Source organism: Bufo gargarizans, chromosome 1, assembly GCF_014858855.1.
Source record: "Bufo gargarizans isolate SCDJY-AF-19 chromosome 1, ASM1485885v1, whole genome shotgun sequence".
NCBI lineage: Eukaryota > Metazoa > Chordata > Amphibia > Anura > Bufonidae > Bufo > Bufo gargarizans.
This window is the reverse complement of record NC_058080.1, coordinates 8,303,235-8,328,732: the sequence shown is the minus strand read 5'-3', so window position 1 is coordinate 8,328,732 and position 25,498 is coordinate 8,303,235. Positions and strand designations below refer to the sequence as shown.

General features: G+C 49.7%; 2 protein-coding genes across 3 annotated transcripts in view; one reads left to right on the top strand and one right to left on the bottom strand.

Annotated features, from left to right (window-relative positions):
- The window catches only part of RPIA (ribose 5-phosphate isomerase A), a 69,990-nt gene extending 57,256 nt beyond the window's left edge, over positions 1-12,734 (bottom strand). Inside the window, exon 1 of the mRNA XM_044294374.1 lies at positions 12,677-12,734. The gene's annotated coding sequence lies outside the window, so the exon portion shown is untranslated. The remainder of the gene's footprint in view (positions 1-12,676) is intronic.
- A 593-nt stretch (positions 12,735-13,327) lies between these two features.
- The window catches only part of EIF2AK3 (eukaryotic translation initiation factor 2 alpha kinase 3), a 40,929-nt gene continuing 28,758 nt past the window's right edge, over positions 13,328-25,498 (top strand). For both annotated transcript variants that reach the window (XM_044294364.1, XM_044294356.1), the window contains exons 1-2: positions 13,328-13,702; positions 20,783-20,912. In XM_044294364.1, the coding sequence (XP_044150299.1) occupies positions 13,422-13,702; positions 20,783-20,912 (411 nt within the window). In that variant the 5' untranslated portion in view covers positions 13,328-13,421. The remainder of the gene's footprint in view (positions 13,703-20,782; positions 20,913-25,498) is intronic.

The window sequence follows — 25,498 nt, the reverse complement described above, 5'->3', positions numbered from 1 at the left end:
CTTCAGCCTGCTTACAGCCTCACAGGCTTCCATAGAAGGCATCGGGCTGCCTTCCCAGCCATCGGTCGCAGCGCAGGGACCCGATGAGGACAGGGAGGGAGCTTCCTCCCTCCACTCACCCTGCGGTCAGCACTGACCGTGGCACAGCTAGGGTTAATGCGCCGGCATCAGTGTTTTCACCGATGCCGGCGCATACAGCAGGGGCACAGCTAACAGGAACAGCCGAATCCCTGCCCCTGATTGGCCGAGCGCAGCTCCTGCACCTGCCCGATCAGCACGCCATACCTGTACGGCAGCGGTCGGGAAGTCACTTCCCAATGCGCCGTCCATGTATGGCGGGAAGGGGTTAAAAGGACTGGACAACCCTATCCTTAGAATTAGTCATCAATCTAAGGTACCTACGTCACTGTTTACCTGCTCGCCGTTGCAGTCTCAAAGGTGAGCAGATGCAATTACATCTCAGACGGCTTCTTCCCGTTCAAGTGAATAGGACGGCGCTATGGGACGGCTTACATGTCGTTACACCTTCTCACCACTGTGGGTGACGAGAAGCCAGCGCTCGTACGAGCCCCTCAAACAGCTGATTGGCAGGGTGCCAGAAATCTAATATAGATGACCTATCCTTGAGGATAGGTCAATATTAAAATAGCGGACAACCCCTTTAAGTAACACATAAACCATGAGGTTGATTCCCACAAAGCCGCTAGGGACAACATATTTACAGTCTGACCCTACATGGTGGGATAATTGAGGGGATGAAGGTTCCAACATGGTGGATTACCCCTTTTATAATTTTGATATAAGCAGGGGCTGATTTATTCCGCTCATGACGGCACCATACAACTTCACTCATTCATAGATTTGACAATGGAGATTGATTTGCGTCTTGGAGAGTTTCCTGGTTCTTTCACGAGACAAGCAATGTTCGATTACCACCGGTCTACGTTCCTTCATGACTTCGGTGGAAGCACTTATGGGTTGTTCACCTCAGGAAATGAATGATCAAGTGATCTAAGTATTGACTGTCTCTGGGGCATGTAAGAGTCAATGAGTCATCTACAACAAGACTTGTATTACACAAATGTATTCCTGGGGATGGAAAACTGATCCAAGATATACAGAAACATACACAAGAGCCAACATTTGGTGACGGGAAGCCCCAGTTTAGCCTTAAATAAGCGAGGGGAAAACAGAGTAGCTCTTTTTTTTTTTATGGTCGGACCAAGTCATACTGACCCTAGGGAGGGCAGTAGCACCATGTGAATAATCCTTCCATCGGTGGTCTCCATTGATAAATGAGTTAGAACCAGCATTCCTAATGGTCTCGATCAGTGATGGAGAACCTTTTACATACCGAGTGCCCAAACTGTAACCCAAATTTAAACCCACATATTTATCGCAAAGTGCCAACACGGCAATTTCACTTGAATACTACAGTCCAATATAGAATATCTTTCATGTACCTTATAATTTAGCTATAACAGCCTGCCTACAGTCCATGCGCTGCCTGTGCTGTCCATAGTGCGCCCTGTGCTGGTGAATGGCAGGAAAAGTCTAAGGCATATTGGTACACCGTAGACTTTTTCCAGGTTGTGGGTGCCCACAGAGAGGACTCCGAGTGCCGCCTCTAGCACCCGTGCCATAGGTTCACCACCACTGGTCTAGGACATTGAAGGGGCTAATGCCAACATCACTGATGATCTACTGTATGGATAGGTTTAAAACATCCCTGGTGGTCTAGGACATTGAGGTAGTTGAAGAGGTTGACCAGTGAATAATAATTACCGGTACTTTTAAACCAGCTGACAATAGGGTACAAAAAAAGCATACGGTACTTACCTCACCCATCCCCCACCACTCCCATTCCGATGCCTGCCCCCAACACCTGGGTTTGATGAAGGATATAGTGAGGCTTCTTACACAGAAGTCAAGAGCACAAGAGGAACATTGTAGACAGAGGAGACAAAAAGAAAATGGTGTTGGCCACATAGTTGGAAGTGCCCGGTATGTGCATTCTTTCCTTATGGAGATCGGTAAAGCACGTCTAGGTGGCCCAGGAATGGAAAACGGCCACCTAGGAAGAGGCAGGACTCCAGCCACAAGGGCAAAAGAGCTCATCTGGCCAGATAGACCATCACTGAGGTCTAGGGCTGCACGATATGGGAATTTTGTGCGATTGCGATTAGGGCCCTAAAAATTGTGATAACGATATGCGATGCAATATTTTAAAGGAATTGTGCTAGAGGTCTATTTGCTTGGATTTTCCCATATGAGCCGCTGACGCGGCTGGGTATGACATAGTTATGGGGGATCTGTGGAGGACGCTGTGTTGTGGGGGATCTGTGGAGGACGCTATGTTGTGGGGGATCTGTGGAGGACGCTGTGTTGTGGGGGATCTGTGGAGGACGCTGTGTTGTGGGGGATCTGTGGAGGACGCCGTGTTGTGGGGGATCTGTGGAGGAAGCCGTGTTGTGGGGGATCTGTGGAGGACGCTGTGTTGTGGGGGATCTGTGGAGGACGCAGTGTTGTGGGGGATCTGTGGAGGACGCTGTGTTGTGGGGGATCTGTGGAGGACGCCGTGTTGTGGGGGATCTGTGGAGGAAGCTGTGTTGTGGGGATCTGTGGAGGACGCTGTGTTGTGGGGGATCTGTGGAGGAAGCTGTGTTGTGGGGATCTGTGGAGGACGCTGTGTTGTGGGGGATCTGTGGAGGACGCTGTGTTGTGGGGGATCTGTGGAGGACGCTGTGTTGTGGGGGATCTGTAGGAGGACGCTGTGTTGTGGGGGATCTGTGGAGGACGCTGTGTTGTGGGGGATCTGTGGAGGACGCTGTGTTGTGGGGGATCTGTGGAGGACGCTGTGTTGTGGGGGATCTGTGGAGGACGCCGTGTTGTGGGGGATCTGTGGAGGACGCCGTGTTGTGGGGGATCTGTGGAGGACGCCGTGTTGTGGGGGATCTGTGGAGGACGCCGTTATATGGGGGATCTGTGGAGGACGCTGTTATATGGGGAATCTGTGGAGGACGCCGTTATATGCGGGATCTGTGGAGGACGCCGTTATATGGGGGATCTGTGGAGGACGCCGTTATATGGGGGATCTGTGGAGGACGCCGTTATATGGGGGATCTGTGGAGGACGCCGTTATATGGGGGATCTAGTGGAGGACGCCGTTATATGGGGGATCTGTGGAGGACGCCGTTATATGGGGGATCTGTGGAGGACGCCTTTATATGGGGGATCTGTGGAGGACGCCGTTATATGGGGGATCTGTGGAGGACGCCTTTATATGGGGGATCTGTGGAGGGCGCTGTGTTGTGGGGGATCTGTGGAGGGCGCTGTGTTGTGGGGGATCTGTGGAGGACGCTGTTATATGGGGGATCTGTGGAGGACACTGTTATATGGGGGATCTGTGGAGGGCGCTGTTATATGGGGGATCTGTGGAGAGCGCTGTTATATGGGGGATCTGTGGTGGACGCTGTTATATGGGGGATCTGTGGAGGGCGCTGTTATGGGGGACCTGTGGAGGACACTTATGGGGGACCTGTGGAGGGCACTGTTATAGGGGATGTGTGGAGGACATATAGCATCTTATGCTGGTCCCCCTCATGTGTCCTAAACTGGGCACATAACTGCCTTTTGCGTGTAAAGTGTTTTACTAGTGTGTGTGTGGGTGAAACAATCTCTCTCCTAACAGGTCCGGCCTCTGTACTCACTATGAATGCAATGCTCTGCAGCGAGGTGGCCGGCCGGCGCGTGACTGACGTCACTTAGTAACGCTCCTGCTTCCTGAAGTGGGAGGAGCGTTGCTAAGTGACGTCAGTCACCCGCCGGCCGGCCACCTCGCTGCCGCTCGCTGCAGAGCATTGCATTCCTAGTGAGTACAGAGGCCGGACCTGTTCGGAGAGAGATTGTTTCACCCACACACACACTAGTAAAACACTTTACACGCAAAAGGCAGTTATGTGCGCGGGGCCCCTTTTATATATAATCGCGGCATTTTCAGGTCGGCCAAATCGCCATATCGCATTTGGCGAATATCGCGATTCGATTATTTTTTCGATTTATCGTGCAGCCCTACTGAGGTCATAAGCAAAGTGCTCAAGTGCTGCCCTGGTGCCGGAGCTCGGATTTGTGGAGTGTGGAACCTTTGTTTCAGGGCCCTAACTATTTTTTTAACATTAGTAGTGTTCTTCCAAAAACCTTAGCCAAGATCCAGCAGTCTTAGGCTTCTTTCAGACTCACGTTTGGTTCGGATCCATCATGGATCTGCACAGACGGATCCGTTCAGATGATACAACCGTCTGCATCCGTTCAGAACGGATCAGTTTTTATTATCTGTAGCATAGCCAAGACGGATCCGTTTGTATTAGCTTTATTTGACATAGACAAGACGGATCCGTTTGTATTATCTGTAACATAGCCAAGACGGATCCGTTTGTATTATCTTTATTTGACATAGCCAAGACGGATCCGTTTGTATTATCTGTAGCATAGCCAGGACGGATCCGTCTTGAACACCATTGAAAGTCAATGGGGGACGGATCCGTTTTCTATTGTGCCAGATTGTGTCAGTGAAAACGGATCCGTCCCCATTGACTTACATTGTGTATCAGAACGGATCAGTTTTGCTCAGTTTCGTAAGACGGTCACCAAAATGCTGCAAGCAGCGTTTTGTTGTCCGCCTCCAGAGCGGAATGGAGACGGAACGGAGCCAAACTGAGGCATTCTGAGCGGATCCTTTTCCATTCAGAATGCATTAGGGCAAAACTGATCCGTTTTGGACCGTGTGTGAGAGCCCTGAACGGATCTCATAAATGGAAATCAAAACGCCAGTATAAAAGTAGCCTAACCAACATGGGCGTCACTAGGTTAAACATTCCGGGACTGGGCCCCAGATGTTTTGTCCCAGGCCCCGAATGTACTGCCTGCTAATGAAAAGAAAAGCATGACTACTAACCAGGGAGGCACTGCAGGAGCTGAAGGACCTGTGATGACATCACAGTAAGGGGATCAGTGCTAGAGGCAGAGCTCAGTGGTGAAGGACCTTTGATGATGTCACCGTCATGTGATAAGTGCGGGAGGGGGCGGAGCTAAGCTGTGAAGAGGAGAACTAGTGAAGAAGACCCTGACTGTGATAGCTTCTGTGACTGAGGAGAGGTAAGTGAAGGCATGGATACAGTGTGAGAGCCAAAAGAATGCTGGGAGTTGTAGTTCTGCTCTCTCACATCACCTCCCTGTTGGTTGAGAGAGTGATGTTATTTACATGGGACTGTATGTTAGGGCTGAAGGTAGGAGTGTTATTTACATGGGACTGTATATAGAAGGGGCTGAAGGGAGGGGGTGATATTATTTACATGGGATTGTATGTTGGAGGGGTTGAAGGGAGGGGAGTGATGTTATTTACATGGGACTGTATATAGAAGGGGCAGAAGGGGGGGTGATGTTATTTACATGTGGACTGTATATTGAAGGGGCTGGAGGGAGGGGAGTAATGTTATTTACATGGGACTGTATCTTGAGGGGAGTGATTTTATTTACATGGGAGTGTATATAGAAGGGGCTGAAGGGAGGGGGGTGATTTTACATGGGACTGTATATTGAAGGGGCTAAAGGGAGGGGAGTGATGTTATTTACATGGGACTGTATATAGAAGGGGCTGAAGGGAGGGGAGTGATGTTATTTACATGGGATTGTATATTGACAGCATAAGAGTGATACTGAAAGCCATGGGACTCTATAAGATGTCCCATGCCAAATATGTAGATAGAGAAGAGCAGGAGTCCTAGGACAGAGCCTTGCGGGACACCAACAGAAAGGGAATGAGACGAGGAGGTGGTGCGGGTGTGGGAGACGCTAAACGTCCGGTCTGTGAGGTATGATGTGATCCAGGAGAGGGCCAGGTCAGTGATGCCAAGAGATGAGAGAGCTTGCAACAGAAGGGAGTGGTCGACAGTGTCAGAGGCAGAGGACAGGTCAAGTGGAAGGAGGACAGAGTATTGTTTCTTGGTTTTGGCTGTTAGTAGGTCATTGGTGACTTTGGTAAGGGCAGTCTCAGGCGAGTGGTGGGGTCGGAAGCCAGATTGTAGCTGGTCAAAGAGGGACCAGAAGGAGAGGTGAGAGGACAGTTCCAAATGGACATGTTGTTCAAGTAGCTTTGAGGCATACGGAAGAAGTGATATGGGGCAATAACTGGACAAAGAAGATGGGTCAAGTGAAGGCGTTTTGAGTATGGGTGTAATGGTAGCATGTTTAAAAGCAGAGGAGAAGACACCAGAGGTTAGTGATAGGTTGAAGAGAGTTAGGGCTGGGATAAACACTCTGGTGAGGTTAGGGATGAGGTGGGATGGGATTGGGTCAAGTGCACAGGTGATAAGATGTGATCTGGAGAGTACAGTGGAGAGTTTTTCTTCTGTAATAGTGGAGAAGCAGGTTTTGGGAGAAGAGGACAGAGCAGTTGTGTAGAGCAGGGGTGGCTCTTTGCTTCTTCAAGTGCGGCTCTAGCTGTGGAGCTGGGAAGCAGTCAGGCCGGATCACTCTCCACCCCATGCTCAGATCTCTTTTCCTGATTGGACACTTGCTACTTTGCAGCTCCAGCTCACTCTTCAGTACGTCCTAATGCACACAGTGCGAGAACGTAGTACGTGGAGACACGCACTATGACCTGACGTTGTGCTCATCGGGTCACAGTGGAGAGCATGTCAGACCTGCAGAGTACCAGGAGCCCAGCGCCTGATCAGGAGAGGGAAGACATTTTTTAAAATAATAGATCTAAGCATGGGGGTCTGATCTGAGCATGGGAGGTCCTGATCTGAGCATGGGGGGGAGGGGTCCTGATCTGAGCATGGGGATGGTCCTGATCTGAGCATGGGGGGGGGGGGTTCTGATCTGAGCAATGGGGGGTTCTGATCTGAGCAATGGGGGTCTGATCTGAGCATGAGGGACCTTGTTTGAGCATGGGTTAGTCAGGTCTGAGCATGGGGTGTCAGATCTGAGAAGGGGGGAGATCTGAGCATTGGAGGGGGCAGATCTGAGCACTGAGGGTCTGGAACTGGGAGTCTGATCCAAGCATTGGGGGTCTCATTTTGGGGGTCTAGTGAGGTTTGGGGATCTTATTTTAGGTCAGATGAGGATTGGGAATCTGATCTGAGGTCTGATGAAAAATATATTTTTCATTTTTTTCTCTGCTAATAAAAAATAAGAAAAAATATTTTTATCAGACCTCAGATCAGATGAATTTTTTTTTCTTATTTTTCTTTGTTAAAGGGATTCTGTCACCTCCCCTAAGGCAAAAAACGATTTAAAACCAGCCATGCAGCACAGCTTACCTGGATTAGGCTGTGCTGTTCAATCTTGAAATCCGTCCAGCAGTTAGTTCAAAAAACGAGTTTGATCAATGAGGAAATGCGTCCTGAAGGTGCCCAGAGGGGCGTTTTTTTCTTCTGAGAGAGCCCAGTCCCGCCCCTTTTTCAGTGCCCAGCCCGCCTTCCTTTTACTTCTTAACCGCCGCCCCCAGCCTGCCACAGCCTCCCCTTCCTCTCCTCCCCCTCCCTCTTGCCGAACGAAGTCTCGCACAGGCGCAGTACCCACTGAGGGCTGCGCCTGTGCGATCATCAGGAGACTGAGGGCGGCAGCTTCATCTTCGTCACTGGGCATGCGCCGAGCCCAGTGACGTCCGATGCTCGCTCTTCCCTCAGTCAGCAGGGAAGAGCGAGCATCGGACGTCACTGGGCTCGGCGCATGCCCAGTGACGAAGATGAAGCTGCCGCCCTCAGTCTCCTGATGATCGCACAGGCGCAGCCCTCAGTGGGTACTGCGCCTGTGCGAGACTTCGTTCGGCGTGAGGGAGGGGGAGGAGAGGCAGGAGAGGCTGTGGCAGGCTGGGGGCGGCAGTTAGAAAATACAAGGAAGGCGGGCTGGGCACTGAAAAAGGGGCGGGACTGGGCTCTCTCAGAAGAAAAAAACGCCCCTCTGGGCACCTTCAGGACGCATTTCCTCATTGATCAAACTCGTTTTTTGAACTAACTGCTGGACGGATTTCAAGATTGAACAGCACAGCCTAATCCAGGTAAGATGTGCTGCATGGCTGGTTTTAAATCGTTTTTTGCCTTAGGGGAGGTGACAGAATCCCTTTAAAACCTAGGTGCATCTTGTAGGGCAAAAAATACGGTGACTCGTGTGTAAATGTATAGGTTGTGGCTCCTGGTAGTCATACGTTTATTTTTTGGGCTCTTTGTGTTTGTAAGGTTGGCCACCCCTGGTGTAGAGGGTCTGTGTGGACCTGTAGTGAAGCTTTCTCTAATGTTGACTATCTTTTGTTTGAAGTATTTAGCAAAGTCCTCAGCTGAGATGAGAGGAGAGGGTGGGGGCGCTGGGGGACGGAGAAGGGAGAGTCAGAAAGTAAGCGAAAGTCGAGATGTTTGAGGTTCCTGCGGGGGTGTGCTAGTGTGTGGACCGGGGGAGCAGCAGAAGAGACCAGGGAAGAGAAGGTGAGTAGGTTGTGGTCGGATAGGGGGAGAGGAGAATTAGAAAGGTTAGATAGGGAGCAGAGGCGGGAAAATATCAGATCCAGAGTGTGACCATTTCTGTGGGTGGGAGCAGAAGAACACTGTGAGAGGCCGAAGGAGGAAGAGATAGGAGTTTAGAGGCGGCTGAGTGGCAGGTGTCAATGGGGATGTTGAAGTCACCCATGATGATAGCGGGGATGTCGGCAGAAAGAAAGTGTGGGAGCCAGGTGGAGAAGTGGTCAAGAAAGATGGTGGCTGGGCCTGGGGGGCGGTAAATGACGGCTACTTGAAGGTTGGAGGGAAAGTAGATGCGAACAGAGTGTAATTCAAAATGAGGTGAGCGTAATGGAGGGTGTCAGCGGAGTTATTAGGCTGTAGGAGCAGGTGTCTTATAGGAGAAGACCAACTCCTCCACAGTATGAGGAGACAGTGATACCGCTGCAAAAATGTACCGTCCTGCTGACTGTTACATGCTTACTTTGTATGTATATAATAGTGATTTACCATATAATCAATTGTATTGTGTACTATGGGTGATGGCATTCATTGTACTGTGGGTGGGTGGCAGTATTAATTGTATTGTGGATGGGTGGCAGTATTAATTGTATTGTGGATGGGTGGCAGTATTAATTGTATTGTGGATGGGTGGCAGTATTAATGGTATTGTGGATGGGTGGCAGTTATTATTCTATGGGTGGCTTTTTGTTGATGGGTCCCCAGGTATCAGTACCCTACCCTGCTGCCATGTATCCACCCTGTCTCCGTCCATCACAGTATTATCACAGGGTTTGCTCCATGTTGGCCCCTTCACCCCCCACCAGGATACAACATTGGGTCCTCAGACTGGTCTCCTCCGTCTCCTCTGCGGGCAGCACCCGGACTCCTGGTAGATGGAGGACGCCTCCTGGCGCTCCATTTACCTATCATTCCATGGACGATTTCTCTGGTGGAGCTGGTCTGAGCGCAGCAGCGCGGAGCGGGGGAGGAGAGGCACTAGGGCGCCAAAGGCATCTTTTTATGAATGAAAGTCTTGAGATGACATCAGTGATAAGTGAAGACTATGGAGATGTTTAAATCTGAATCCTCCCCGGAGACGAGTCAGGATGAGATCATCGGATATTTCCGCACGTGACAGGAATCAATGCATCTTAATGAGCTCGGTCAGACGCCGGAGAGACCGTGCCCCCCCGTGTGTGAGTTAGAGGATGACCTCATCCACAGCCATTCACTGTGTGAACGAGGCCCAGGTCACTGCAGAGCGTCCTCCTCAGCCGGAGAAGAGAGACCTTCCAGGAACTGTACAAACATCGTCAGAACCTGACAATTATACCCAGAGCTGCTGCAGAACCTCGCTATACTGACCTCAGCTTCTGCAGAGCCTCATAATACACACCTCAGCTGCTGCAGAACCTCGCAATACTGATCTCAGCTGCTGCAGAACCTCCTAATGCACACCTCAGCTGCTGCAGAACCTCCTAATACACAACTCAGCTGCTGCAGAACCTCATAATACACACCTCAGCTGCTGCAGAACCTCGTAATACACACCTCAGCTGCTGCAGAACCTCATAATACACACCTCAGCTGCTGCAGAACCTCGTAATACACACCTCAGCTGCTGCAGAACATCATAATACACACCTCAGCTGCTGCAGAACCTCGTAATACACACCTCAGCTGCTGCAGAACCTCGTAATACACACCTCAGCTGCTGCAGAACCTCGTAATACACACCTCAGCTGCTGCAGAACATCATAATACACACCTCAGCTGCTGCAGAACCTCGTAATACACACCTCAGCTGCTGCAGAACCTCGTAATACACACCTCAGCTGCTGCAGAACCTCATAATACACACCTCAGCTGCTGCAGAACCTCGTAATACACACCTCAGCTGCTGCAGAACCTCGTAATACACACCTCAGCTGCTTCAGAACCTTGTAATACATACTTCAGCTGCTGCAGAACCTCGTAATACACACCTCAGCTGCTGCAGAACCTCATAATACTGACCTCAGCTGCTGCAGAACCTCGTAATACATACTTCAGCTGCTGCAGAACCTTGTAAGACACACCTCAGCTGCTGCAGAACCTCATAATACACACCCCAGCTGCTGCAGAACCTCATAATATTGACCTCAGCTGCTGCAGAACCTCGTAATACACACCTCAGCTGCTGCAGAACCTCGTAATACACACCTCAGCTGCTGCAGAACCTCATAATACACACCTCAGCTGCTGCAGAACCTCATAATACACACCTCAGCTGCTGCAGAACCTCGTAGTACACACCTCAGCTGCTGCAAAACCTCGTAATACACACCTCAGCTGCTTCAGAACCTCGTAATACACATCTCAGCTGCTGCAGAACCTCGTAATACACACTTCAGCTGCTGCAGAACCTCATAATACTGACCTCAGCTGCTGCAGAACCTCATAATACACACCCCAGCTGCTGCAGAACCTTGTAAGACACACCTCAGCTGCTGCAGAACCTCATAATACACACCCCAGCTGCTGCAGAACCTCATAATACGCACCTCAGCTGCTGCAGAACCTCGAAATAGACACCTCAGCTGCTGCAGAACCTCGTAATACACACCTCAGCTGCTGCAGAACCTTGTAATACACACCTCAGCTGCTGCAGAACCTTGTAATACACACCCCAGCTGCTGCAGAACCTCATAATAAACACTTTAGCTGCTGCAGAACCTCATAATACTGACCTCAGCTGCTGCAGAACCTCATAATACACACCCCAGCTGCTGCAGAACCTTATAATACACACCTCAGCTGCTGCAGAACCTCATAATACACACCCCAGCTGCTGCAGAACCTCATAATACACACCTCAGCTGCTGCAGAACCTTATAATACACACCTCAGCTGCTGCAGAACCTCCTAATACACACCTCAGCTGCTGCAGAAACTCCTAATACACACCCCAGCTGCTGCAGAACCTCATAATACACACCCCAGCTGCTGCAGAACCTCATAATACACACCTCAGCTGCTGCAGAACCTAATAATACTGACCTCAGCTGCTGCAGAACCTTGCAATACACACCTCAGCTGCTGCAGAACCTCGCAATACACACCTCAGCTGCTGCAGAACCTCATAATACTGAGCTTAGCTGCTGCAAAACCTCATAATACTCACCCCAGCTGCTGCAGAACCTCATAATACACAACTCGGCTGCTGCAGAACCTCATAATACACACCTCAGCTGCTGCAGAACCTCGTAATACGCACCTCAGCTGCTGCAGAACCTCGTAATACACACCTCAGCTGCTGCAGAACCTTGTAATACACCCCACCGGCTGCAGAACCTCATAATACACACTTCAGCTGCTGCAGAACCTCATAATACTGACCTCAGCTGCTGCAGAACCTCATAATACACACCCCAGCTGCTGCAGAACCTCATAATACACACCTCAGCTGCTGCAGAACCTCGTAATGCACACCTCAGCTGCAGCAGAACCTCGTAATACACACCTCAGCTGCTGCAGAACCTCGTAATACACACCTCAGCAGCTGCAGAACCTCGTAATACGCACCTCAGCTGCTGTAGAACCTCGTAATACGCACCTCAGCTGCTGCAGAACCTCATAATACATACCTCAGCTGCTGCAGAACCTCGTAATACGCACCTCAGCTGCTGCAGAACCTCGTAATACACACCTCAGCTGCTGCAGAACCTCGTAATACACACCTCAGCTGCTGCAGAACCTCATAATAAACACCTCAGCGTCTGCAGAACCTCGTAATACACACCTCAGCTGCTGCAGAACCTCGTAATACACACCTCAGCTGCTGCAGAACCTCGTAATACACACCTCAGCTGCTGCAGAACCTCGTAATACACACCTCAGCTGCTGCAGAACCTCCTAATACTGCCCTCAGCTGCTGCAGAACATCATAATACTGACCTTAGCTGCTGCAGAACCTCATAATAAACACCTCAGCGTCTGCAGAACCTCGTAATACACACCTCAGCTGCTGCAGAACCTCGTAATACACACCTCAGCTGCTGCAGAACCTCCTAATACTGCCCTCAGCTGCTGGTGTTTATTGTGAGGTTCTGCAGCATCTGGTGGACCCGTCTCTGTTATATGACAGTATATTATTCTCTCTACAGCACACGGAATACACACATATGAGGCGTTATTACCATGTGTCAGTCGCACGTCAGGCTTCGATGGGATTTACTCTATAGACATAAAATCTCATCAAGCAAGAGCAACAAGGGGTTAACAGCGACGTCGGTTTATTTTCACAACACCGCACTCCACGTGACTAATAGCCACGCCCCCTGCCTCTCCAAACTGCTATAGTTCAATGGCGGCCGCTGAGACACTCAAAACCAGCCACGTATCTATTGCCACCCGCACCCAATCACAGCGCTCCCTCTCTGCTGCGTCCCGCCCCCGAACTGTGCTGACGTTACCAGTGACCAATAAAAAGAGGACTACTCGCTAAAGCCTTCGTCCAATCCGGTTCTTGTAAAATTAAAGCAATTCTATTGGTTGTTCCGACTTTGGGGCAAAAAAATTAGTAAACAGTAGGAAGCGATGGAACGACGTGATTGGCTGACGGGTGCTAGGTTCTCAGAGAACATCCCATGAGGCCTTGCGTGCTCGCCTGACAGCGCTTTGACTCATTCACCAATAGAGTCAGCCTAAGTTTGTTAGTGGGCGGGGACGCTGAGAGGAGAATGAAGTGCCCGGCGTCCAATAGGCGCACGCTGTGTCACCTCTGCCCCTGGTGATTGGTTCTTATCTCTGTTAGAGGCGGGACTTGTGCCTGCGCTCTCGGGGGGAGTAGTCTACTCTATAACTACAGAGGTGTCATGGCGGCGCGGAGGGAGGACGTGTTATGCTGACGCTTTGGCGCTTCGTTCAGATGTTCGCTTGGCCATGGAGGCCCGGGGCCTGTGCAGCTGGTGGCCGCTCGGCCTGTGCCTCACCGCGCTGCTGCTGATACGAGCGGCCGCTGCCGGGCTGGTGGAGCAGGGAGCTCCGGGGAGAGACGAGGGATACCCCTGGGAGGAGCAGGACGAGCGCGGCAGCAGCAGCCTCAGTTCTCTGGCGCCCGGCCTCGGGGCTGCTGCGGCCTTTCCGGCTGGAGATGTGATCGTGGAGGACGATGAGTCCGGGGCCGAGCAGGAGGAGGGCGGCCGGGAGCAGAGCAGACCCAGGTGACCGGACGTTTCCATAGTAACCGTGCCAGGCTGGCACCCCTCACCCCCTGCAGTGTGGGCCTCTTACCCTGAGTGTACATTAGGCTGCCACCGGCCCTTGCTCAGACTACAACTCCCAACAGGATGTGATCAGTGCTGGGAGTTGTCGTTTTTTATCAAGGTGTTGCATAGGGGCCTCTGGTGGGCACAGTGCCTAGGCTGCCATTGGGTATGGTGCTATACTAGGCAGCATGACCTCCAACATTTGCTTGGACTACAACTCCCATCAGGATGTCACTGAATGCCAAGGTGCTGCATGGTTATTCCTGGTCATAGGAGGCTCGTTGTTATAGAGTTTGGTGCCATATTTTGCAGCATGACCTCCAACATTTGTTGAGACTACAACTCCCATCTGGATGTCACTGTATGCCAAGATGGTAATACCTGGCCATAGTGGGTTACTTTGACTTCAGATGGGCACGGTGCCCAGGCTGCGTTGGGTGGCACCATGTTGCCTTCTAGTATGGTGCTACATTGGGCAGCAAGGTTTTCGGCGTTTGCTGAAACTACAACTCTCATCAGGATATTACCTTCAGATTGATGGCTTGCATTGACTCCTGGCATTGGGTGGCAGCGGTTGCCATTGAGCGTGGTGGTTATATGTTATGCAGCGAGGTCTCTAAACTTTGCTGAGACTACAACTCTCATCAGGATGTCACTGTATGCCAAAATGCTGCATGGTTATAACTGGACATAGGGGGCTTGCATTGGCGTCTGGTGGGCACAGTGCGTCGGTGGCACTTAAGTATGATTCTGTCTTTTGCAAAACTGGACTACAACTCCAAGCAGGATGCCCTCAATGCTGAGAGTTTGAGTTTTATCCCCCCCCGACACTGCACTTCTGGCAGTATACCAGGGTCCTGTAAGGAGCTCGGGTGCCCATCGCAGACCCTAATACCCTAATGCTTGATGGGCAGGGGTGGTATGTAATGGGCGACTAGGACACCCTAAACTTGTCATGTTCCCATCCACGTCTCCTGGAGCGGAGGACACTAGTAGTGTGTGCCCTACCGGAGCGCGATCCCTTCCGGGCGCCCCGTCAGTCTCCGAGGATCTTTCTTGGGCATGGCGTTGTCCCTGAAGACCCTCTCCCTTACTAATGATTTATCTGCTAATCCAGCTCCTATTGATAGCCCCTGGTGTCTAGGGGGTGTTAAACTACAACTCCCAGCATGCCAAACCTGCTTGGCTGTTCTTTAAAAGGTACTGACCATGCTGGGAGTTGTAGTTTCAGAACATCTGGAGTGCCTGGTCTAGACCTGTGCCACCAGGGGGAGGGGGGGTTGACCACCAGGAAAGTGGTGGCCCTGGCTGCAGGTCCATCTGGGATCTTAAAGGGAGTGTGTGCCATTCATATCTGATGGGCTGTGCGCCAGAACTACACCGCGGCGGTTGTCACTCCTGTATTGCTGTGCGCCGGCTTCTTCTAGGCACAGTCCAGTAATCCAGAACCCTCACTAGTCCGGTGGCGCCGCGGTGTATCTTCGGCTCCAGCCCTCCTCGTCCTGTAAGCTCCTTCGTCTGTAAAACTTGTTCTGTTCCGGTTTCTACACGGCAAATATTTGCTCAGGCTGCACGTCTTGGCGGGATGTTCCCCTCCTCCGCGGCCGTCGGATTAGAGCGCGCTACCCCTTCCTCTTCACCAGGTCTTGTCTGCCGGTGTTGACTTGGCTGCGGCGTGTGAGCCCGGCTATTTCTGCTCTCGCGTCCTCCCCTTGGGGGCAATTAGCCTGCGCTGTCACCGAGGAGCGGCGCGCTGGGAATTGTCACCTCCTTTCTTTCACTCTGGCAACCGCTTCAGTCAGATCTCCAGCCTTAGTGACAGAAGCCGTCCTGGTCCAGGCCTGCCATCGGGGTGTCGCTGGCTTCTGCGGCTCCCGGGCCGGGGTCGGCACTGACGGCTTTCCCGAACAAAGATATTTATCTCAGGTTGATCAAAAACGGTGGTCGGGGAAGCTGCAGACACGCGCTTGTGTCCAACACCCACCCGGTCAACCCCTAGTGGACCTGTCTTGTTTTACAACCCTTCGATTCCATTGGGTGCGGTGTAGTTCTTGGTTTCCCCTGTGGAGGCGCTGCAGGAATATTCAATGCTTGCTGTCGGGGTTCTCAACAGATCACAGCCGATCGATTGGGGGGGGGGGGGGGGGCTGCGATCACCTTGTTGTCATGAGGCCCTTCTGAATGTGTAGGGATCATCCAAACCAGGGAACCCCTTTAAATTGGCACTGGTTTAGATATGGCGGCTGTTGGATGCCAGGCAGCTGCGGTTTCATCGGTGTGAAACCATCCTAAAGCTATTTAAAGGGGGCGTCTGATTGCAAACTGTCCCATTAAACAGCGTCCATCACCCCTCCTGACTGCATGCATTCTGGAGCATCTAGTCTTCTGACTGTAAGTAATACCATCCCTCTATTATTCCTACTAGAATTTTGACACTATCCAATCAGTGCTGCCAGTGTTCAGACTTTGCAGGGATCCCCCCCCCCCTCAATGGGTAACACCCATCTGGACCTATATTGCAGACCGCTGGCAATTCATTCAAAAACTTCTAGTAGGGATAATTGAGGAATGACACAACGTGGTGAAACAGACCTGTCAGGAGAGGTGAAGGGGTTTTGTCCTCCGGATAGGACATCAGTATCTGATCGGTGGTGGTCTGACACCCGGGACCCTCGCTGATCAGCTGCTTTCCCTAGTCTGGTGGTGACAGGTTCATTGGTCACATGACCCAGGAGCATCTCAGCCTAATAGAAGTGAATGGGATTCAGCTGCAATACCAAGCACAGCCACTATGCAATGTACGGCGCTGTGCTCGGTGAGCTGCTGGCAGCGGTGCTCACAGTAGCGCCGCCGTTACCTTCTCAAACAGCTGATTAGCGGGGGTCTTGGGCCCCCACCGATCAGATACAACCCCCTTAATACGAGAGCCGCCAGAGGTTGTGGCTTCTGAGATTCCCTCCGGGCACCAACACCTTCCTTAAATGAGGTAAGATGCAGTATCGGCAGGTGGTACCTGGTATTATATGTGGGTGACCCGGTAGCCGCTGACCCCAATAGACGGTCGGCACTCTAGGGTCAGTGGCGGAAACTGGTGAATAGGAGCGGAGGTGGCACAGACCATTACTGGTGACAGCGTCGCCCCCAGAGGTTGAACGCGGGTCTCCCTCTGTCACCTCATCGGCTGGGGGGGTCTTATGCCATGTGACCTGTCCGCTCATTCCAGGCAATAATGGAATGGGGTTTACCACAGCTTTCATATAAACCTTCTGCAGCCGGCGCCGTCGGGTCGGAATATATTTTAATAAATAAAGTTTATTTAAACCAACTAACCTCCTCCTTTCCATTAAAAGGGATTTTATTTTGCATACTATCAAATAAACCCCCCCCCCCCCATATCACCATGACCAATACTATACAGTCAGCATGTTTCAAACACATTAAATGGTTTTTATTTTTATTTTTTTTTCCCTTCCAAAAAAAAAAGTTAATAACTTACATTGCCTTAAATAAATAAATAAATAAAAAAGCCTCGTCCCACCACAAAAAACAAGCTCCCATTCGAGCTCAATCAACGAAAAAAAAGTTATGGTTCTTCAAATGCATAAAGACTTTTAATTTTTTTTGTCTTTTAATGACTTCCGACGAAACTGCAAAAATGCAATAAAACACAAATGGAGAGAAATAATAATAAAAAAATATAAAAAAATAACCCGCCTGTGCCAACCTAAGCTGTCCTCAGTCGTCCTATACAGATTAAAAACTTAAACTCTGTTTAATAACCTATTTTGGTCTCCGTTTTTCTTTTTAAAGAGTAAGGAACTGTTTGAAAACATTGAGTAGGTTCACACGTGGCGGATAGGCCGTGGTTTTGCTCTGGTGGATTTCAAAATTCAAGCACTGCCTGCTGTACCTGCTTCCCGCTGCTCCGTTTCGGCTCCTTTCTGCAGTCTTGTCCGGGATGGACGAGGCCACGTGCGCCTCTGCAGCCAAGTCCCCGAGTACCTCCTCACTGCTGGATGACATGCCGCTTAGGACTCATGCGGACCGTATACGGAACCATTCATTTCAATGGGTCCGCAAAAAAAACAATTGTTACTCCGTGTGCATTCCGTTTCCGTATGTCCGTATTTCCGTTCCGCAAAAAAATAGAACATGTCCTATTAGTGTCCGCATTACAGAGAAGGATAGGACAGTTCTATTAGGGATCAGCTGTTCTGTTCAGCAAAATACGGAATGCACACGGACGTCATGCGTATTTTTTGTGGATCCATTCTTTGCAGGACCGCAAAATATATTCGGTCGTGAGCATGAGGCCTTAGGGACACATCACCGTTGAGGCCAGTGATTGGCTGCGGAGGTGCACGTGATCCCACCCATCTGAAAGTTGACTGGAGGACGAGTGAAGGGAGGCAAAATTTTAATGCGAGGAACAGGTGAATGTGGATTTTTTATTTATTTATTTTTTTTGTCACCCAAGACCCCTTTGTTTTTTGCGTTTTCATATTTCTTCCTGGAGCCATAACTTTATTTTCCATTCACATAGCCATATGAGAGGGGGGGGGGGTGGCGAGGGGGGCAAGTGTTGTACTTTCTAGTGGGGGCTCTTTTTTATTTAATTTTTTTGTAGGACGATACATAGTTTTTATTGATCCCATTTTGCGCTGTGTGCCGTTTTGATCACGTTTTATGCCAATCTGATATTGATGACCATTCCGGAGGAGTCATATGGGGCCCCGCACACAGTCCGGGCTCATTCACACTCCAGGAAACATGGGCCCTGCGCCGTCCGCATCTCCTCTGACCCGAACCGACTGTATCCTAGTGATTTATGATGAGTCTGTTCCTATCTGATCGTGGGGCTTATTGCGGTGTACACAAGTCTATAGGTCATTTCTTTATTTTTTTTGTCTGGAGGACTGGCAGGTGCTATTCCCCCCATAAAGAGTTTATCATTTTGTGCATTTTTTTAAATATAATTGCACTGTTAAAGGGAAAGGAAAAAAAAAAAAAACACTCTTACGGCATATGGATGTCATGCAATGTGGACGCGCTGCCTGAGTGTTCTTTCATGACTTTTTCCCAGAAGGGGTTAATCCCGGGTGGTGTAGGCGTGTCGGATAGGACGGCGTTCTGAAGACAGAGCAGCTGGCATCTCCAGTGTCACTGATGTATCCATGGCACACGAGGACGCCTCCGGGGTCCCGAGGATGAAAACATGTCCCCAGGATGTGCGGACACGAGGACCGGCTGAATGGCTTCTCTCCGGCCGCAGTAATGCACTTGTAGTCCCCGGATATCTGGCTTATTATACGCTCACCTTACCGCGGGATCAGAGTAATCTGTGTACATTGGAGCTCAGCCCTGCAGACTAAACCTCAGTGTGCAGCGCAAGCGCCGCCGAGCGGGACCCACCATGATCCAGGCTCTCAGCGTCCTACATCTATCTAGGTTTGACCGGGGTTACTCTCTTCTCTGGGCTGGACCGTGCCTCAGTGCCGCCGTCCTTACCACCCAGTGTTTTCTAACTGCTACGTTATCCTTATTTCTTACTATAGACAATCAGCCTTGCATCATTTTATTAGGGACAGCCGCTTGTTTGTTAGTCACTAGTTAAAAAATGTAGGAAGTAAAGGGATTTTATATATTATTTTTATAAAATAATTTTTTAAAAATATTACTGTAATCGTTTTGATTTATTACGGATCACCTAGAAAAGGAGTCATCGTGCAATATAGAAAATGACTGATCTTTTCTCCATTCTAATCGTAAATACTTTAATCTTCTATTGTACAGATTGTCCGGAAAATGACTTTTTTTTTTTTTTTTTTTTTTTTTATCAAAAATATGTAAAATTAAAATAATTCTGAAAGAAGTTTTCTCTTAATAGTAATGAGAAAGTAATTTACTTCCACTTTCTATTAGTAACTGTAAGATATTTTTATACTGAAGCCTATGGCAGATAATTATAATTTTTTTTATTTTATTTTACCACCTTTTGACGAAAACAATTTTTTAATTTTTTTTCATTTGGTTCTTATCAAAATTTAATTTTTTTTATATTTTTTCTCAGTAGCTTTTACTCTCAGTGAATCTTCAGGCTGTGGGCGGTCAGGGAGCTGCTCTGACTGCTCGTGGTGTAGCCCTTTAGACGTCCGTAATGTGTTTTGAGGATCCGCAAAACGCGGACAGCGGCAATGTGCGTTCCTCACATCGCCAACACTAATAGACTATGCCTATTCTTGTCCGCATATGGACATGTTCTATTTTTTTCGGGAATGGAATTGCTGACCCAGAAGTGCAGATCCGCAGTTCCGTATCCGGGCAGCACATCGTGCTGCCCCATAGAAATGAATGGGTCCGCAATTTTGTGGAACGAAATTGCGGAGGTGTGAATGGACCCTTATCCGTACTTTCCCGACAGCTCCTGTAAGGTGAATTCTTATCAAAATGAGAAGGACGTAGTTATAATGATTGTTTATGAGCTGTCAGGAAAGTACAGATAAGGGCACATCCACACGACCGCAAAACATGGATGCCGCCCCGTGTGCGTTCCGCCATTAACTGAACAGGCGGCCCGTTAAAGAAATGCCTATGCGACCGTGGATAAGAATTGGACACGCTCTCTATTTTTTGCGGGGACGGAGCGACACTGAGTGCTGTCAGCATCTTTTGCGTTGAAATGAATGGGTCCGCACCCCTTCCTCAAAATTGCGTAACGGATGCATTCATACGGTCGTGTGAATGAGCCCCTAGGCCTACAGATGGAACGGTTGGAGCAGCTCCCTAACAAATGTACTGAGCAGCGACAAGATGTAGACTGCGGAAACGCTGGAGATGACATGTAAAATTTTGTAATAAAAAACAATTGAAAAAAATTGACTTTTGGCCCGAATGAGTTAAAAGCAATAATAAAATAAATAGAATTCCCGAATTGTAGCAGAAAATGTGTGTGTATATGTTTTTCTGTTTTAGTATATAAGATGGTGAAATGGCTGATGTCTTCTTCTCACATGCGCCTTGTCCGTTGTCCCTTAGGTCCCTGGTGATTATCAGTACATTGGATGGGAGAATAGCGGCTCTGGACGCAGAGAACCACGGCAGGAAGCAGTGGGACCTGGACGTGGGCTCGGGGTCTCTCGTGTCCTCCAGCCTTAGTAAACCAGAGGTATGTTTGCGCCCCCAGGGCGGCCATAGTTCTGGCTGTGTCCTCTTCTCTGGGAGTTGCATTATTTATCATGCAGAGACGCGAGGCTTCAGTTGTGCTTTCACTTTTGTTGGTACTTTAGTCGGACGTTGCGGGCCGTCATTTATAGTCGGACGTTGCGGGCCGTCTGTTTCCTACAGTCATCTACATCCGTGCATAACGGATTTCCTGCGGATAGCTTCTACAGAAAGCCACAGCGGCCAATCTGTCACCCCGATATGGGACAGTTAGCGGCAGTGATGCATGCTTAGTACCACAGATCACCCCCAGTGCTGTAAGCTGCACTCGAGTACACAGTCCGGCGGTCCTGACAATGTATTTCAGTGCGGCTCTGAGCGCTGACAGCAGAGGAGTAGGGACAGCGGGGAAATAAAAATCTGGACTCCATATCTGCAGAACTAGTCATCTGTTACTGTAGAAAATGGTCCAACATTGGGGTAAAAGACTCCCTTTAAAGGGTTGGCTCATCTCTCCTGTTGATGGCATATGCGGGACCTCTAGGACCCACTCCTATCTCCAGAACCGGGTCCCCGACATGAAGAAGAGCGCCCCTTATATGTGCATTCATCTCTACAGGGGTTCTGAAAGTAGCTGAGTGAGCGCCCTCGCCTGTTTTTGGAAGACCCATAGCAGTCAGTGGAGAGCACACCGCCACTTCTCCATTCATCGCTATGAGACTGCCAGCGCTCGTCTGTTTATAGAACTCTGATAGCGGTGAATGGAGGGGGAGAGCAAGCTCTCAATCACTTCAGATGTAGCGACCTGCACCTATCTTGCATTGATGGCACGTGCTAGCGATATGCCATCAGTGTCCGAGGCGAGACAACTTCTTTAAAAATCATTAAACTTTCCTCAGGATAGGCCACCAATATCAAATCGGTATGGGTTTGACGGGTTTCACTCCCAGCAGCTATTAAAGTATCGCAGCGCTCTGAAAACTGCTGCATGGCCTCTTCGTAGTAGACTAAGCACAGCGCCGTACATTGGTATTGCAGCTCAGTACCATTCACTAAAGTGGGACTGAGCTACAGAAATACCATTTGATGGACGGGATGTAACGGAAAACCCTTTGCAAGTGTTTTTTTTTGTTTTTGTTTTTGTAAACTATCCCCCCCATCCCCCCATTAAAAGGGTCAATTTTGGTGGGAGTGGATGTATCCTTAAAGGGGTTTTCCGTGATTTTATTACTGATGACCGTGATTAGTATTTGATCGGTGGGGGTCTGACACCCAGGACCCTCGCCGAGCAGGCATTGGTGCTGCTGTGAGCAGCTTTTCCTAGGCCATGTGACAACACATTCATTGATCACATGACCTAGGTGCAGCTCTGCCCCATTGCAATCAATGTAGCTGAGCGCAATACCAAGCACAGCCACTATACGATGTATGGCGCTGTGCTTGGTAAGCCTGGAGAAGGGCCGCAGTGCTACTGTTAGTGCTGGTGCCTTATCAAACAACTGATCAGCGGGGTCCTGGGTGTCGGACCCCCCCCAACCGATCAGATACTGATGACCTATCTAGCGGATAGGTCTTCCGTATTAAAGTCTTGGAAAGCCCTTTTTAAAGGGACATTCCCATCATAGATATGTATTGCATATGGAAATGCACCTGTAAGGGCTCATGCGCGCGAATGTGTATTTTTGGTCCGCATCTGACCTGCACTTTGCGGCTCGAATGCGGACCTATTTACTTCAATGGGGCCAAAAAAGATGTGGACAGCACACCGTGTCTATTCCGCGGCCCCGCAAAAATATAGACTATGTCCTATTGTACACATTAGGTCTGTTCTGTTATGAGCCGGACGTTCCGTGGAGGTGAAGATGGCCTGCAAAAACTGCTTCGTCCGGGGCTATGATCCCTAAGACTGAGTGAGCAGGAATGGGGTGCTCGGGAACCCCGTTCTTAGTGATTGTTGGGGCCCCTAGCGAATAAGTAACAACTGTCATTTGTGGCCAAATCTCTTTAAAATAAAACAAAAATGTCAAAATAAACAAAATCTAAGTGCTGTGTACAGGCGCACCTCCGTGCACACCCTCGCAGTGGGTCCTGGGGTCGTCCCCTTCTTCAGTGCACATATTTGCTGCTCACACGGTCACCTGATGGATTAGCGGCGTCTTTATCCCTGTAACATCTATTGACGGGAAACTACCTCAGGGATAATCCATATCTGTCCAGCAGCTTCTTTATCTCCTGCGCAGGCGCTGTGAGCTTACTATGTGACTCATTAGATGAGGGGGATGAGGTAATGTCCTTACACAGGGAGCTGATGTCATCCGTCCTGCAGCGTCCTCTGCTAGACGAGTGCCCTTCATCTTCTGCGGTCCCTGGGGGCCCTGTGCAGAGCGGCTACTGGAGCTTCATTCATGAATATTCATCGTGCCCGGGCACCTGTGCGCCAGTCATGGATTATCCCGGGCAGTGCATTAATATACATGAGCTGCAGAGGGGGGCAGGTGCGCCTCGGTGTATTCCTATTACAATGCCCTGATACCATTGTGTGTAGTGCGGGGGTAACGGAGATTCAGGAGCCTGCACGGAGACGGGCCGCTCCTGCACGGGCGAGTACATAGCTGGGTATATGTGTCCGCTCTTTATATTAAACATATCGCTCCTGGTAGATTGTTTTTATACTATATATAAGATTATTGGCTTTTACATCCGCAGTGTCACGTCAGCCTATTTGTCACCAGATACAGACAGCGTTTAGAGGATCTGTCCCCTCACCGGTGTAAATACCCCCAATGAATGACCGTTCTGGAGTGTCTTCTCCAGCACCCCTGCGCTGTGGTGTTCCTCCTGTTAACCCTCCTAGAAACGTACAGCCACATTGACAACCATGTTGCCATCCCATTTGTCAGTAGCGCGTGCCCTTACTCAGTCTGACACAGTGCGCGGGGGCTCCATGGTCCATTTCTTCATGCTTTGCAGGAGGAATAACGCAGGAACGGGACAGTATAGAGTTGTAAGGAAAGATGCTGCAGCATTGGTATTTTATGAGAAATACAAACCTGTATGGAAACATGTCTGGTTTTGGGTGGTGAATGTGAGGGTCCGGCTTGTGTGTAATCTACAGCAGCTATGACGTCTGAAGGTCCCAAACTCTTAAAGGGGTGATCCCGTGAAACACGTTCATATAGAAAGTACAAAAAGGCCATTAAACACTATTTTACACTACTTTTAATACCAAAAATGCCTCCTTTTTTTCCAGTCTTTTTGCCCCCTTCAGCACAGCTATTAATCTGTGCTCCTGAGGGTGGGCCGCTGGGCAGTGTCCTCGGCCCTTTTCTGTTTTCTACCCGCTATCTCAGGCTACTTTCACACTTGCAAGAAAAGGTAATACGAATAGCTCACTCCTATATGACAGGGAACAGGTGCTCTAGTCCAAATAGCTGTATCACCCGTACAGTGGGGATCCGTCTGCATAACAGCTTTTTCAGATCTGAGTTTTCACGATCGTGAAAACTCAGATCCGAAAGTATATTCTAACACAGAGGCGTTCCCATGGTGATGGGAACGCTTCAAGTTAGAATATACTAAGAACTGTGTACATGACTGCTGCCTGGCACCACCCGATCTCTTACAGGGGGCTGTGATCCGCACAATTAACCCCTCAGGTGCCGCACCTGAGGGGGTTAATTGTGCGTATCCCAGACCCCCCTCCCTCCCCAGTATTAAAAGCATTAGTGGCCAGTGCCCGCTCCCTCCCCAGTATTTAAAGCATTGGTGGCCAGTGCGCTCCCTCCCCAGTATTTAAAGCATTGGTGGCCAGTGTGGCCACCAATAAATAAATATATAATTTTTATTTATTTATTTTAACTGCCCTTTGCCCTACACCCCCCACCAATTTGTCTCCTTCCCCCTCTGACAATCGTAGATATAGTCCCCAGTAAGTTTTAGTCAGTCTCCTTCCCCTTCAGGCAGTTGTAGATATATAGGGAGAAGTCTGCTTTGAACCACTTTGCTCCACATTTATTTATTTGTTTTATGCACTTATATAGCGCTACTATATTCTGCAGCGCTTTACAGACATCAGCATCCAACTGTCCCAATGGGGCTCACAATCTAAGGTCCCTATCAGTATGTCTTTGGAGTGTGGGAGGAAACCAGAGAACCCGGAGAAAACCCCACACAAACACGGGGAGAACATACAAACTCCATGCAGATGTTGTCCTTTGGTTGGATTCAAACCCAGAACCCCAGCGCTGCAGGGCACTAGTGCTAACCACTGAGCCACCGTGCTGACCTTTATGCAAGGTCGCAGATTGTTTGTTAAATTTGGCGCATCTTTAAGGCCTCTTTCACACTTGCGTTGTCCGGATCCGGCGTGTACTCCACTTGCCGGAATTACACGCCGGATCCGGAAAAACGCAAGTGTACTGAAAGCATTTGAAGACGGATCCGTCTTCAAAATGCTTTCAGTGTTACTATGGCAGCCAGGACGCTATTAAAGTCCTGGTTGCCATAGTAGGAGCGGGGGAGCGGTATACTTACCATCCGTGCGGCTCCCGGGGCGCTCCAGAGTGACGTCAGAGCGCCCCATGTGCATGG